Raw genomic sequence first — 16656 nt, 5'->3', positions numbered from 1 at the left:
TCTTCTATCCGCCTCCCACTCTCTCCCTATTTATTTCAAAACCCCCTTCCCCTCCCCCTTTTCTGATGAAGGGTCTAGGCCCGAAACGTCAGCCTCTCTGCTCCTATGATGCTGCTTGGCCTGCTGTGTTCATCCAGCCCTGCATCTTGTTGTCTCGGATTCTCCAGCATCTGCAGTTCCTACTATCTCCAATGCTGTAATCAACTTGGTTTCACTCATCACTTGCAACAAAACAGTCCACACACTCTTAGCACTTTGCACTGAAAGAATTATTTCAATTATTTTCCTTTGTGTATCCTGTTTGACTACTTGACGTCATGATTTGTAGTTTATCAACCACTTAAAAGGGACTTGTGCCAATCCTCCCTTTTAATCATTTGAAAACATCAATCAAATCATTCCTCAATCTTGTCAGTTCAACAGGAATGCAGGTTTAGTTTCTCAAGCCTGTCCCATCACTTAGGTTCCTTATTCTTTGGCTTCATCTTCCGAATCTGCATTGGAGTTACTTCACAGCCATCACACATTTTTAAATGAGAAGCCCAAAACTGCACATAGTTTTCTGAAAGATGCCCAAGTGTACAGATCTATCATGAACTATTATTTTGTATTCAATCTTTCTTGATAAATATACTCAAAGCCCCCGAGTATTATAAAAGTTTAATTTCTTTCTTTAAAAAGCTGTCCACCCACTGAAGGATTTATTTGTTTGCAGACCAGAACATAATTTTAAGCATTTAAAAATTTTTAAGTTATATTTCCATTCTTTCTTATTCTTCACCAAACATATTACCTCACATTTGTCTGTATTAAACTACATCTGCCACTTACCTACCTTTTTATCTGGCCTCTTTCTGTCCATCTGTAACATACTGCATTCTTCCTAGTAGTTTGCAACTCTTGCCAATTTGACATAATCTCTGTTGTCTGCCTTTCAGCCATCCTGATGTGTACCACTCTCTCTTGTTTAGAGTTTAATGTCCTCAACCAAATTCCAATGTGGCGTGTTATTAAATGCTTTCAGAAACCTTTATTAACACAATGTACTGTTTGCCTTCATATAATCCTATTGTTCTCTGAAAAAAATCTATTTGGTTAGTAAAACATTTCACATAATCATATTAATGGTATCTCATTAATCCAGGCCATTCTACTTACCATTTGCCTACTGCAACACGAGTCAATAATAGTCATTTGGTTTATTCCTTTCTCTCCTTTTGAACAGATGTGTGGTAAGTCCCTATTCTCTATTTTTGGGCTTAGCTATTATCTCGAATGAGTTTTCAAAATTCATGGTTAGTTCCTTCGCTATTACATCAGCGACCTCTTTCTATTCTCTAGGCTGATTACCATCTAGTCCTGAACACTGGACCTATCATAATCTGAGCCCCTTAAGAACTGATCACACATTAGGAAATATATCTACTGATTGATCATTTACTCTTCATCCACAAGCCCTTCCTTCTCCAGTGAAGTGTTTTTTCATTCTCCTCCATAAATATTAAAGCAAAGTGTTCATTAACTACGCTACCATTTCCGCAACTACCACTATAATCTCACTGTACTTAATTTTGAGTGGTTACACTCCCTTCTTAATTACTCTCATTTCCTAATGTCTTTATAAATACCTTCTTCTTTATGTTGGCTGCAAGTTTTTCCTCAGCCCATTCCAAAGAACTATCTTCTACCCTATTGAAGTTTTCCTTAGACTGTTGTTCCAATCTCACAGTTTAATGTTACCACCTGTTGTTTCACTTTTTAACAAGTTACTTTTTACTTCTAATAAATTCTCTTGTTTCCTTCTAAATATTTTTCTTCAATTAAATTTGATTGTGCCTTATTCATCCGTATCTTATTCATTTCAAAATTAATTCTGGTATGATTACTCATCCTCAATTGTATTGGTCTTCCCTAAAAGATTTCCCTACTCCTCCTGAGCTACTTCAATTTATTACCTAGAACCAACACTGTAACATTTCCTGTAGGTTTTGTTATACAATTACTCAGAATACATTCCCTCCCCATACAATCCTTTCCAGATTGGTATTAATCTATCCCTGGAAAAATCATCTAATGTGACTGAGCTTTCATGTGTACGTATCAGTCATTTCAAGATAAGAGAAATAAGCACACTCTAAAACAGAGAACATAGGATAGTACAGCATAGTAACAGGCCCTTCAACAAACCATGTCTACACCAACCATGATGCCATTCTACAATAATCCCATTTGCCTGCACATGGTCCATTTCCCTCTGATCCTTGGCCTGTCTAAATGTCTCTTAAACGTTGCTTTTTTGTGTCTACTTCTACCACCTCCCCAACAACGGATTCCAGGCACCTACCACCCTGTGCATAAACAAATTGCCTCGGACATCTCCTTTAAACTTTCTCCTTCTCACTTTAAACCTATGCCTTCTAGTATTTGACATTTCTACCCTGGGAAAAAGATCCGATTATCCACCCTATCCATGCCACTCATAATTTTATACACTTCTATCGGGTTACCACTCAGCCTCTGGTCCTCTTGTGAAAACAATCCAAGTTTGTCCAACCTCTCCTTATAGCTAATACACTCCAATCCAGGCAACATCCTGATAAACCTCTTTTGCGCCCTTCCAAAGCCTCCAGTAGTGTGGCAACCAGGACTGCACACAATGCTCCAAATGTGGCCAACTGAAGTTTTCTACAGCTACATGACTTGCCAACTTTTATACTCAATGCCCGTGACCGATGGAGGTAAGCATGCAGTACCACCTCCTTTCCCATTTTATCCACTTGTGTCGCCACTTTCAGGAAGCTACGGACTCACACCGAGAAATCTCTATATGTCAATGCTCTTAAGGGTCCTGCCATTTACTGTGTACATTCCTCTAACAATTTGGAAGGTCAAATGTATCACTTCACACGTGTCCAAATTAAACTCCATCTGCCATTTCTCCGCCCAACTTTCCAATTGATCTATACCTTGCTGTATCCTTTGACAATCTTCCTCACAATCCACGATCCATCAATTTTCATTTTGCATGCAAATGCACTAGTCAGATCACCAACAAATCATTTACAGGTACTTCTGCTATAATGCGTGTTTTGTTAATGCAAATTGATGAATAGTGGATGCCGTTTGGATAACACAAACTTTTTGCTGTACCAGTACATTGATTTTCTATAGCGATTTCCCTATAATGTGATTTTCTATGGTCATTTTCTATAGCTTGAGGTCACACAAGAATGCAACTATTGCGTTATAGGAGAAATACCAGTATATATATTACAAACAACAGAATTCCCAGCACTGGTCCTTGCGGAACACAACTGTTCACAAACCTCCAGTTAGGAAAACACCCTTCCACAAATATACTCTGTCTTCTATGACCAAGCCAGTTTTGTATCCAACTAACGAACTCACCGAGGCTCTCATGTGACTCAATCTTCTGGACCAAGAGGAACCTTGTCAAATGCTTTGGTAAAGTCCATGTAGACATCAGCCATTGCCCTACCCTTATTAATCAGCTTCATCACTTCCTCAAAAAACTCAATCAAATTTGTGAGACAATACCTCCCTTGCATAAAGCCATGCTGGCTATCCCTAATAAGTCCATTCTTTTCCAAATGTTAAAAATACCTTGTCCCGAAGAATCTTCTCCAATAATTTTCCTACCACTGACGTAAAGTTCACCAGCCTATAATTTCCTGGACTATCCTTGTTGCCACTAATTAAACATAGGAACAATGTTGGCTATGCTCCAGTCTTTTGGGATCTTGCCTGTGGCTAAAGAGGATACAAAGATCTCCGTCAATGTCCCAGCAATCCCCTCACTTGCCTCTCAGTATCAGTCCCTGTTTTTCAAGACACCTAACACCACCTCCTTCTTAACATCGACTTGTCCTAGAATATCAACATATCTCTCCCTAATCTTATCATCATCCACATCTTTCTCCTTGGCAAATAGTGATGTGAAGGACCTCACCCATTTCCTCTGGCTCTACATCCTCCTTTAAATTCCCTCCTTTGTCCTTCAGTGGACTTATCTTTTCATTAGCTAACCTCCTGTTCCTAATATATGTATAAAATGCTTTGGGATTCTCCTTGCCAAGCACATTTCATGGTCCCTTTTAGCCTACCTAATTTCTTGCCTAAGTTCTTTCCTGCTTCCTTTATATTCATCAAGGGCCTGGTCTGATTTTAGATTCCTAAACCTTACATTTGCTTCCTTTCACTTTTTGTCGAAACTTTCAATATCTCCTGTCATCCAGTGTTTCTGAATCTTGACATCCTTGTCTTTCATCCTCACAGGAATATGTTGGCCTTGAACTCTGAACAACTGGCCTTTAAAAGACTCCCTCATGTCAGATGTGGATTTACTCTCAAACAGCTGCCCTAATCTTATTTGTCCAGTTCTTGTCTAATACTGCTGTAATTAGCCTTTCCTCAATTTAGCACTTGCAGCCGAGGGCCAGTCTTATCTTTATCCATAAGTATTTTAAAATTTACAGAATTATGATCATTGTTCCCAAAATGCTCACCCATTGAAACTTCAATCATCTGACCAGGCTCATTCCTGAGCATAGATCTAGTACAGTCCCTTCTCTAGTTGGACTGTCTATATATTGTTTTAAGAATCGTTCCTGGATGGACATAACAAATCCTGCTCCATCAAAGCCCCTGGCACTAACGGAGCCCCAGTCCATAGTGGAGAAGTTAAAGATCAGCCACGATGATAACTCTGTTGTCTTTACATCTTTCCATGATCTGCCTACGTACCTGTTCTTCTATCACCTGTTGGCTGCTGGAAGTATAATTTCATGATAATGATTGCACCTTTCTCTGTTCCCAGTCCTACCCATATGGCCTCACCGGATGAGCCTTCCAAGATGTGCTCTCTTAGTGCAGCTGTGATATTCTCCTTAATCAGTAATGCAACTCCCTCACCTCCGCCCCTAATGGCTGAACAAAGAACAGCATAGTATAATGAGCTGGTGGAGTGAACTGTGATTCATGTGAGGTGAGGGAAACGAAGATGATAAATACATTTATAAATAAAAGGCATCAGGGTGTTAGATCAAAAGACAAAGTTTATCCTCAAACAGATTGTGTTGACTGCAATCACAGCTATACATTATCGCATCAGATACATTGGATGGAACGGCTTGAATTTTTGTAAAGGTGAAGAACTTCTGTAATTACAAGAATGGCAGATGTCTGAATCCAGAAGTTATGCCCCCAAACCCAACTCCTTTGTTACTACTTATGTGGGATGTGGGGATTGTGGGGGTGGGGGTGGGGGGTGGTTGTGGGGGTGGTGTTGGGGTTGAGATGACAATTGAAGAGTGAGACAGGGGGAGAATGAGAAAAAAAAAGAACGAAAAGGTATGGATTATAAGTGGAGGCTACTGCACCTGTTGAAGCCTGCCAGGCTGATCTGATTTTCACTAGTACATGACTGGTGCAGGAATTTATGATTCTGTGATTCTACAAGTTGTTTGTAGACGTAGTTTGTCCTTTTAAATAGGTAAGATATCTTCTGGATCTGGCCCCAGGATAACTTTGAGGGAGGTTAGCAGCCCCTTGTAAAACCTGAGGTGAAGTTATGTAAAACCTTTTTATCACTTCCAAAGATAACTATGAAAGATTTCAAATAGATGTCTAAACTACGAAATTCAACTTGGGCCAATGACTTATGTTGCCAAAGAATTAAGAATTTATTACAAAGTTAGAGATGATCCACAAAATTAATTAGTAGATTCAAGTGTCAGCTTGGCTCAATGATAGAAATGTCGCTTCAGAGCCAGATTTAAGACCCCGTTTCCCCAAATCCCCAAAGGGTTTAGACACAAAATCTGAGCTGAAGTTTCAGTGTAATCTGATGAAGTATTAAACAAAAACCTGAAATGGCAGTTCACATGAATGCAAAATACCCAATCACAAAATTGAAAGAAAAGCAAAGCAATCTGTGTAGTGTTTTGCTCAATATTTCTCTCTCAACCCAGCACCAATAAAATGGACTAAACCAGTCATTTATCTGTGCAAATCAGCTGCTCCATCTAGCTATGATTCAAAATAAACCATTAGCTAATCCTGATAACATGGAATGCACTGTAAACATCCCAGACATAACGCTGGTATAGTAGTGATTATGAGCCTTTAGCTAATTATTATGATGGTAATGCTGAACAAGCCAGGTCCCAGAGTGAAACCTGGCTTGTTAGACCATGAGCTTTACAATTACAATTTGTTTACCATGGTGGTCAGTCACTGAACATACTCACAAGAGGCTGCTGATGTACTTTTAACAATAGAACATCAAAGTTTATATCACACAAATGGGGGAAAAAAAAACTATTTTACACTATATATTAAAATTCTGAAATGGACTTATTATAAATATTACCCTTAACAACAACTTTACTGATACTGGAACCTCAGTGAAGGATCACCCAATTTTCACTTTAAAATTTCTTGTTCAGTGACATGGCTGTACCTGGTTTCTTTCTGGAAAACTTCTACATTCTCTTTAATTAATGTCTCTTTAATTAATGTCTCCTTAAACAAACTGCTAACACAGTTCACTTTGAGCGCTTCTTAAACTCACGTATTCAACTGCCCTGTAGGAATTCTTCTTCTCTAACACCTTAAAAACCTTCATTTTCTGAAAGGGGTAGTAGGAACTGCCGATGCTGCAGAATCTGATATAACAAGGTGTAGAGCTGGATGAACACAGCAAGCCAAGCAGCATCAGAGGAGCAGGAAAGCTTACGTTTTAGGTCTAAACCCTTCTTCAGAAAAATGAAACAAGAGATTTTTCTGAAGAAAGGTCTAGGCCCGAAACGTCAACTTTCCTGCTCCTCTGATGCTGCTTGGCCTGCTGTGTTCATCCAGGTCTACAGCTTGCTATATTCATTTTCTGAAATTTTTCTTTTACAAACATTTAAGCCACACAGGACTTCTTTTGCTTTGACTGTTTTGAAGACTGATAAACTGCCTTGCTGATAATACAGGCTTTTTTCCTCTCTGAATGACCGAGCTCAAAGAAATCTGTATATTTACTGACCTTCTCGATGGCTATCTCCTTCTAAAAGGAATATGGTTTCTGTCTCTATCATGGCCTTGCTGTGTCATAAGACACCTCGTTGCTATGCAACCGTCCAATTTCTCTTTTTCTCTTCTACCTTGTTTTCTAAAGCAGTGAATTATTCACCTCAAGGATTTGAAAAAAAAACCTAATTTAAATACAGGTAAGGACCTCCAAACAACCTGGCACCACTCAGAACTCAAAATGTAATATGGAACTAAAGTTGTGTTTTTGCCCTTCTTAGCCCAAACAGATCAAACTTCAAAAGCTATGCACGGTCCTGTCTATGATAGAATCCATATTTCCACATAATAATATATCATGAAAGTTCATCACCGAAAAGGAATATAAAAGGCAAAGGCTATATCTAATGGTAAATCTAGCCATAATCTTAGTAAGCTCACAGTTGGTGTGCTGTTTGCTGTTTTGGGTTCCATAATATGGCAAAGACATTGAGTCCATAGAATGCAATGGAGATTCCCAAGAGCTGGCATGAGCAACACAATGACATAGAAAGACTTGAGAACTTTCACCAGAGAAAGAAAATTATAGGTTAAGTGGGAAGAGGCTATTTCCAATTCACACCAGGAGTGGTTCAGGGCTCTTGGGTCTGCACTGGATGGAATTTAGAAGGATGGGGTGGATCTGATTGAAACTTACAAAATACTCAGACCTGGATAGAGTGGACATGGAGAAGGTGTTTCTACTAGTATGAGAGACTACGACCAGATGGCATAGCCTCAGAGTGAAGGGCTGACCTATTAGAACTGAGATGAGGAAGAATTTCTTCAGCCAGAGGGTGGTTAATCTGTGGAACTCATTGCCACAGAGGGCTGTCGTGATCAAGTATTTGAGTGTATTTAAAACAAGAGATAGTTAGGTTCATGATTTGTAAGGGAATCAAGAGTTAAGGGGACAAGGCAGGAGAATAGGATTAAGAAATATATCAGCCATGATCAAATGGTGGAGCAGACTTGATGGGCCAAATTCTGCTCCTTTATCTCATGGTTTTACGGTCTAAGATTTAAGGTCACATAGTTTAAATATAAGAGATTGGGAACAGAAAGCAGAGGGCTTAGGGGGCATTTAATGCAATCTTGCAGTTAGTGACTAATACAAAGATAGTTACCAGCTGTTAAAATTGTCAAAAAGGTGACTGTGGAAGATAGAAGGATGCAGGAACTTGGGACTAGTAAAATTGCTTATGCAGAGGGTAAATATTATTATGGGCTGTTTGGGATGAATGTTTCCATGTTACAATTTCTATATAACAACAAAACCCATCCTTACCTGCAGCATGTTGAGGAGCAAGCTTCGGAATTTAGTTCCTTCCACCATGAAGAGAGACATCTTGTCACATAGTCTGGCAGCTGTTGAAGCAAAGCTCCTGTCTGTTATAGCCTTGTGATAAATAGTCTTAACTATCTCAGTTAGCATCTCTTCTGAGTTGGTAGAGTTTTGTGCCTCCTCCATAAAGGTGGTGAGGTTGGAGTCCACATCACTATTGTTGTTCCTCATGCTGTTGAGGATTTCTATCAACTTGTCCATTTTGGTTCGCTGAGGGTTTGGTGTCTCCATTGAAATTTCATCCTGCAGCATTCAAAAATAGTTCAACCCCACTTAAATGGTATTTTAATTATTTTGCTTTCTCTTCATGCTTTAAGGTTCAGTTACTGTTTTTTTAAAAGTCAAATAGGTTTGAAATTGAATGGGAACAAAGGACGTAAGATGCAACTAATATAGAAGACAGAAAAATTAGTCTGGAGACAAGAAGGCTTTTGCCATATTTAATTTGGTCTTACCCTACTGAAACAATACTGGGCCCAATTTTAACTCACTCACAATCCACTTCACTCACACAGAGTTAAAATCAGTTTCACTGGTTCCTGGAAATGAGTCAGACATTTTAAAATTCAAAAACTTGTCACTGTATTCTCATTATGTAAGGAACTAAACCGGATAGTCATTAGAGACCAGTCTGAATAAGTTTAACTGAAAAGTTATAAGTATATATGTACTGTCATGACCACAGATCATTATCTTAGACATGGTCATATGGACATATCTAAGTTTAATTATAATGTTTTTTTTAAAAGAAAAGGACATCCAGCTTAAAGTTGACTGCATATGTAAATTCAGTATGCCACTCTGGAATGTCATATCCGACCAGGTGTCAAAGAAACTGCAAAGAGAACATGCACTTGAAACAGAATGTGCAGTATCTTGGGAGTATCTCAGGCTGTGAACATGATTAAAAAAGACAGCAGTCTGGATGATATTTGCATTTTGCCCTTTTAAGGATATACAAGGACAAGAATTAAAAGGGAGCTTCAACCCTCGTCTGTGTGAGTTAGTGGCCTGGTGTGCTGTGAGGGTCACAGCTCTGAGAGTGGCCATTTAAACACCTCTGCATTGCAGGGAAAGGGAACAGAATTCCGCTCACCGAGCGCTGCAAGTCAACCATTGCCAAAAAGAATCAGGATAAAAAACTTTCCACAACCTACAAAGTCATAAATCCCAAAATAGACTGCTCAATTACCAACATTGATACTACCTGCAACATCCATCTATCTGCCCTCCATGAATAGTTCAGAGACTGATCTGTACATCTTTTTGAAGTTTTATCTTTCTGGGCTCACAGTTTATTTTTAACTTGTGAGCAATGTGTGCCGTGTTACTATTTCTTCATGCATTTTGCAATGATTATAAATCTCACTTTTGTAAATTTAAGAAAGACTGATTAAATTGTTTCTTTGTGAAACAGAAGTACTCAGAGAATGAGTCACAGAGAATGATAATCCAGGAGTGAAGGGATCCTTATCGAAACCAACCTTGCTGCAACCAACTGAAGAGGCATGTAAATGACCAAGGGGAGCCATTGCAACTCTCCCCACCCAGGAGTTCAACAGTTTGAGTATTCTGTCTAAAATCATAACAAAGTGGGGAAGCTTACCCCGACACTGGCTGTAACAGTATATTTTCAAAGTCCATTGAATAAGCCAAGTATTTAAACCAATTAATGTCCACAACAGGGCCTCAGATTTCGCTCATTCAAAGGCAGTCAGTGCCTGATCCAGGGACGTAGCATCAGGAAGGGGAGGAGCCTACTGGGAACCATCCCCTACTTTTGCTGCTGACACCACTCCCCTGCAATCCCATTCCTGTCCACTCGGATCAAGTGATGATACTAGGCCCTGGATGGGTGCTGGTTTGATCAGCAAACAAAAATTAGTCCTGTTTTCTCTAGGATTCGGGACCAAATGTAATATTTCCAAATGTGTGGATTACACAAAACTGAGCAGGAATGAGTGTTGTGACAAAAATGTCAATGGCTTCAGGAGGATTTGAACAGGCTAAGTGAATGGGCAAGAACATGGCAGATGGAATATAATGCAGAGGAATGAATGATTATCCATTTTGGTTTGAAGGACAGATGTCCAGAGTGATGATTGGAAACAGGTGGATCTCATCGATTGAGATCCTTGATTGGGGTCATTAACCTGGGCCAAACAGGAAGCCCAAGCTGTCCAAAATAAACATGGGATTCTGAATCTCCTCAGTTCAGGGACTGACTCTGAGCTGGCTGGCCACAACCAGTGTACTGTACACATGTAAATAAAGAGTGACTTGGTGATGGGATGTCGGCCTCTGTACAGCCATTTCACAGCATATTTCTCAGATGAGGAGGTTGGAAAGCGTAAATGTGCAAAGAGTCTGGGATGCTGTTGTCAATGAGTAATGAATGTTAATTTTCATCACAAGTGGATTTGAGTATAGAAGTAGTGAAGTCTTGCTTCAATTGTATATGAACTTGATTAGATCATACCTGGAGTATTGTGTGCATTTTAGACCCTATCTCAGGAAGGATATTATCATCATAGAGGGAGTACAACGAAGGTTCACTAGACTTCTTTCTAGAATGGCAGGGCTATCCTATGAAGAGAGATTGGGCAAACTAGACGTATTCTCTCGAGTTCAGAAGTATGAGAGGTGATCTCATTGAAATGTACAAAGACTGAAAGGGATAGACAGGATAGTGTAGATTTGATGTTTCTCCTCACTGGGGAATATGAATCCAGTGAGTCTAATTTCTAAATAAGGGCATATCATTTAGGACCAAGATGAGGAGATGTTTTTGTTTACTCATTGGGTTGTGAATATTTGGAATTTTCTACTCCTGCATAGTGAGTTATAATTGTCTGATGACAAACGGTGTAAAAGGTATGAGGACGGGCTGGGTAAAAGGCATCAAAGTGTTAGATCAGTCATGAATGACAAGCTGAATGACTGGCTCCTGTTGCCATGTTTCTATGCCAATCAGAAGTTTTGAAAAGAAGTGGATTTCATAGATAGGAGCAGTTGGATCCCTCGAGGCAAAGGGATATAGAGGAAGAATTCCAGAGCACAGGACAAAGTTGATTATCGTTGAATGGTTACAATATAGGAGCATGCCATACAGCTTGTTGTGTGCATGCCAGATTTACACAACAACAACTCAGCTAGTCCCACCACTGCCCCCATCATCTTCCGCCACAGAGAAAGGAGCATAGTGTAGGCAGTAACAGCTGTTGACTCTAATGACTTCTGGCTGCTGTCACAGGAAATCTATCCTTAGATTTCAATGCATCTCTGTTGGAGAGAAATACCACTAACGTTTTTGGTCATATTTGCCTTGCTGCTTGCCTCTTTTTGATCCTCTGCCCTAGGAGTGCCCTGCTAATGGCTTCAAAATACAGTCCCAACTGATACTACCAGGGAAAAACTAGGTGAGTGATACTTTGTCCAATATTCATTCTCACGTAAACATAATTCCTGCCATGCTTCAAGTGTTCAGGGGATCCCAGATTGTCAAGGGTGCTGGACCTTTTGCCCCACCCATGTGGCTGGGAAACAAGTGTTCCTTGAATTCAAACTGGGAAAATGTGGGGCCAATATACTTACTCATGTTCAGTCAGGATTGCAGTAGATTGTAACAAAAACCGAAAGAACTGCAGATGCTGTAAATCAGGAGCAAAAACAAAGTTGCTGGAAAAGCTCAGCAGGTCTGGCAGCATCTGTGAAGGAAAAAAACAGAGTTAACGTTTCGGGTCCGGTGACCCTTCCTCAGAACTGAAAGTTCTGCCAGATGCTGCCAGACCTGCTGAGCTTTTCCAGCAACTTTATTCTTGTTACAATAGATCATCCCTCCTCCTAATTACTTAGTGTAACTAACTCCATTTCTGGCAATTTAGATGCATTACATTCGTTACAAAGTAATGACAGAAAATGGACAATTGTCCTAATTTCACACGTCCACTCATGCTCTGGATGCAAGTAAAAGTCAGTATCCCAACCTGTTTCTTTGCTCCTCTGAGAATTTGAAAATAAATGATACGTGTAAAACATATAATTAGGGTGCCTTACATTAATAACATTGCCCAAGACAACAGAAACACAGTCTAACAGATTAGAAAGATGTTAAGACCAGAATAAAACGTCACCACTCAATTTAATGCAGGTAGTTTTACATCATGAGGCATTCTTAAATTGAAGTTGTTTTTGCCACAACAAATACATTCCTTAAGTTTTAAACTCCAGCACAAAAATACTCCCTAAAAACCACATGTCAGTGACAAATTTCACTGGATTAAAGGACTAAATTCAGAAATTGAACCAACAGGCTTTCAGACTGTGATTATTCTAATTAGGGCCTCTAACCTTGAGTCCTACCACTCCCACCTGGTGATCCTTTAATTTGAGGAACATGAAGCTCCTTCTGCTACTTTCCTTGAAACAAAATCAAAGTGTTGCTATTAATATACTTTTTAAAAAACCCTCAATCCATTTACTCCATAGATATTAATCTAGCCCCCTTTAAAGATGCAAATTAACTCCAAATTAATTCCCTTCTTGGAGTACGGTCTGCAAGTTGACTATTCTTTGACAGTGGGAGGGGAAATCTTTGTCCAATCTCTAATGTTTCGCAAGGCTTGCAAATTTTATCCACGACTTCTTACACAACATTCGTTTTCAATTTAAATAGCTTGTTTACTTCAATATTATTTGCAAGGCGAGTATCATGACTTTTTTTTTCTTCTCTGATAAAACTCAATTCAGTCACATGAACCTTTCTTCATAAAAGTCTCTTAAAGCCGGCAATTGTTTTTCTTATGAATTTATACCCTATTTGATTTCAGGAGATGAAAGATCAACTTCATACTTTAAAATTTCACTTATCTGTAAATTATCAGCATAATATCAGCGTACTTGTAGGTTGAACCCTATCCAGTTCGAGTCCAATACATGACTTGCCCCATTAGTAGATGCTTTACAGTAGCTACTCACTCTCAGAATAGGACCAGCAATGAATATCAAACTTTTTTTTTTTTAAGATTTCTGCAATATTTTCTTCTCATACATACTTACTGTTACTGGCCATGTATTCTTTACTATCCACATTAGAATCATAGAATCCCTACAGTGTGGAAACAGGCCCTTCGGCCAACAAGTCTACACCGACCCTCGGAGCATCTGCCCAGACCCATCCTCCTATAACCCACACACCCCTGAACACTACAGGCAATTTAGCATGGCCAATCCACCTAACCTGCACATTTTTGGACTGTGGGAGGAAATCGGAGCACCCAGAGGAAACCCATGCAGACATGGGGAGGATGTGCAAACTCCACACAGACAGTCGCCCAAGGGTGGAATCAAACCCAGGGCCCTGGTGCTGTGAGGCTGCAGTGCTAACCACTGAGCCACCATGCCGCCTGGTCCATCTATTGTAACAGCTAATGTACATAATTTATTTAAATTCCCTGAAGAAAATAAATCTCCTTTCAACTTATTATCTGTCAACACAGTTTAGTGTTATCAGTAAATCTGTTATTAATGCATCACTAGAAAATTGTAGCAAAGCAGGAGGCCAACCTCTCCATTGTGCTTGTTCTGGCTCTTTGAAAGAACAAATATTCTAATGCGAAGTTCTCTGCTTTTAGTTTGTAAATCTGTCAGTTCCTTATCCTCAAGTACCTGTCCAAAACCTTTAAAATTATTTATGCAGCCATCTTCTACCACCCTTTGAAGTGCAGCTTACCAGATTCTAACAGCTCTGAGTGAAAACATTTCTGATAACCTTCTCTGGAAGGCTAAAAAGCACCAGTCGCACACCAATAGAAAAACTTTGGAAAGCCGTAATAACAATGGATTTCTATCATATATCACTGGTTACATATGGCCCTAATCAGTGTTTGACTTGAAACTTGAGTGCATAACTGGAATGCATCTATCAATTCTCAATCCATCCAGATAAGTTACCGTCTATTCCACTATTCTTAACCATCACCATAATCAGAGGTGTGCAGCATGGAAACAGACCCTTCAGTCCAACTTGTCCATGCCGACCAGATGTTCTCCATTAATCTAGTTCCATTTGCTAGTATTTGGCCAATATCCCTCTAAAACCCTCCTATTCATGACCCATCCAGATACCTTTTAAGTGTTGTATTTGTACCAGCTTCCACCACCTCCCCTCGCAGCTCATTCCATACACGCACTGCCCTCTGCATGAAAAAGTTGCCCCTTAGGTCCCTTTTATATCTTTCCCCTTTCCCCTCTCATCTTAAACCTCTGCCCGTTACTTTTGGACTCTGCTACCCTGGGGAAAAGATCTTGACTATTCACCCTATCTATGTTCCTCATGATTTTATAAACCTCTATAAGGTCACCCCTCCACGGAAAATAGCTCCAGTCTATTAGCATCACCCTGTAGCTCAAACCCTCCAACCCTGGCAACATTCTTGTAAATCTTTCCTGAACTCTTTCAAGTTTCACGACATGTTTCCTATAGCAGGGAGACCAGAATTGAATGCAAAATGGCCTAACCAATGTCCTGTACAGCCACAACATGACCTTCCAAGTCCTGTACTCAACGCACTGACAATAAAGGCAAGCATACCAAATGCCTTCTTCACTGCCCTGTCTACCTGCCATCCTACTTTCAAGGAACTATGAACCTACACCCCAAGGTCTCTTTGTTCGGAAACACTCCCCAGGACCTTACCATTAAGTATTTAAGTCCTGCTCTGATTTACCTTTCCAAAATGCTGCACCTCACATTTATCTAAATTAAACTCCATCTGCCAGTCCTTGGCTCATTTGCCCATCTGATCAAAGTCCCATTGTACTCTGAGGTAACCTTCTTCATTGTCCACTACACCAGCAACTTTGGTGTCATCTGCAAACTTACTAACCATACCTCCTATTTTCACATCCAAATTAAAAAAATTGAAAGAACTACAGATGTTGTAAATCAGAAACGAAAACAAAAATAGAAATGGATGGAAAATTAAGCAGGTCTGGCAGCATCTGTGGAGAGAAATCAGAGTTAATGCTTCGGACACAATCATCTTTCTTTATAATTGATGGTAGTTAGGAAAAGGTTAATATCTATGCAGAGGATGGCATTTTGGCGTGTGTGGGTGGGGTGGGGTGGGGTGAGTACACGACAGGTGAACATAGAACCCAAAGAGAGAGAAAAACAGATGAAGCAGTGTTTTACCTACACTTCACTCAATCTGGTCTCCTCTACACTGGGGAAGTGCAGACTGAATGACTGCTTTGCAGAAAACCTATGTTCTGTCTACAAAAGTGACCCTGAGCTTCCAGTTGTCTGCCACTTTAATGACCACCGTGTTCCCTTGCCAACATCTCTCTCTCTCAGGCTTGCTCTGGTGCTCCAGTGAAGCTCAGAGCAAACTGGAAGAACAGCATCTCATTTTTTGGGGAACCCTGCAGCCTCTGGACTCAATATCCAGTTCAACAATTTTAAAGCTTAAGCATCTTCTTCCATGTCCTTACCCAACCCCCGCACACTAGGCCTTGTCATCACATGGGATGCTACAACATATAAGCCATTGTCAGCTAATAGCCCTCATTAGCAGTTATTCATTACCCCAGATTGACCTTTACCCACTCCTTTGACTGTGAAGCTGTTTTCCTCTCTCTCTTTGGGCTCTAACTCCACCTAGCATTTACTTTTGCCCTTCCCCTCCATCCTGCCCTCTGTATAAATATTAAACCTTATCCTAGCTACCATCAGTTTTGAAGAAGGGTCACTGGACCTGAAATGTTAACTTTCTCTCCATAGAGGCTGCCAGACCTTCCAGCAAGTTCTGTTTGTGCTTTTGTGTTAGATTCAAAATACTCTCTCAAACAGCACTTATAACTCCAGGTATAGCATTCACAATAGCTAAAAAATGGATCAGAGATAGTAGGAACTGCAAACGCTGGAGAATCTGAAGAAGGGACTAGGCCCGAAACGTCAGCTTTCCTGCTCCTCTGATGCTGCTTGGCCTGCTGTGTTCATCCAGCTCTACATCTTGTTACCTCAGATACAAAATGGAGATCACTTTCAGAACAAGAAGAAAATTCCATTTCAATCACTACACATGATAGGAAATTGCTTGATTTCGCCGTAACTTGCTTTAAGAAGATACTTAACTGTTTTGAACTCAAGCAAGAGGAAAATTGATTGAAGAAGCTGAAGCCCCATTTACTGTTCCACCATTTGTGAATTTAATTTCTGATTAAGTGGAAGATAA

General features: G+C 39.9%; 1 protein-coding gene across 1 annotated transcript in view; it reads right to left on the bottom strand.

Annotated features, from left to right (window-relative positions):
• Nucleotides 1-16656, bottom strand: part of ctif (CBP80/20-dependent translation initiation factor) — a 193950-nt gene that overhangs the window by 28652 nt on the left and 148642 nt on the right. The window contains exon 7 of the mRNA XM_048603799.1: nt 8363-8662. Within this exon, the coding sequence (XP_048459756.1) occupies nt 8363-8662 (300 nt within the window). The remainder of the gene's footprint in view (nt 1-8362; nt 8663-16656) is intronic.

The sequence above is a fragment of the Rhincodon typus genome, chromosome 1 (assembly GCF_021869965.1).
Source record: "Rhincodon typus isolate 14 chromosome 1, sRhiTyp1.1, whole genome shotgun sequence".
NCBI classification, from domain to species: Eukaryota; Metazoa; Chordata; class Chondrichthyes; order Orectolobiformes; family Rhincodontidae; genus Rhincodon; species Rhincodon typus.
The sequence above is the reverse complement of the archived record's forward strand: the minus strand, read 5'-3'. Positions and strand labels throughout refer to the sequence as shown.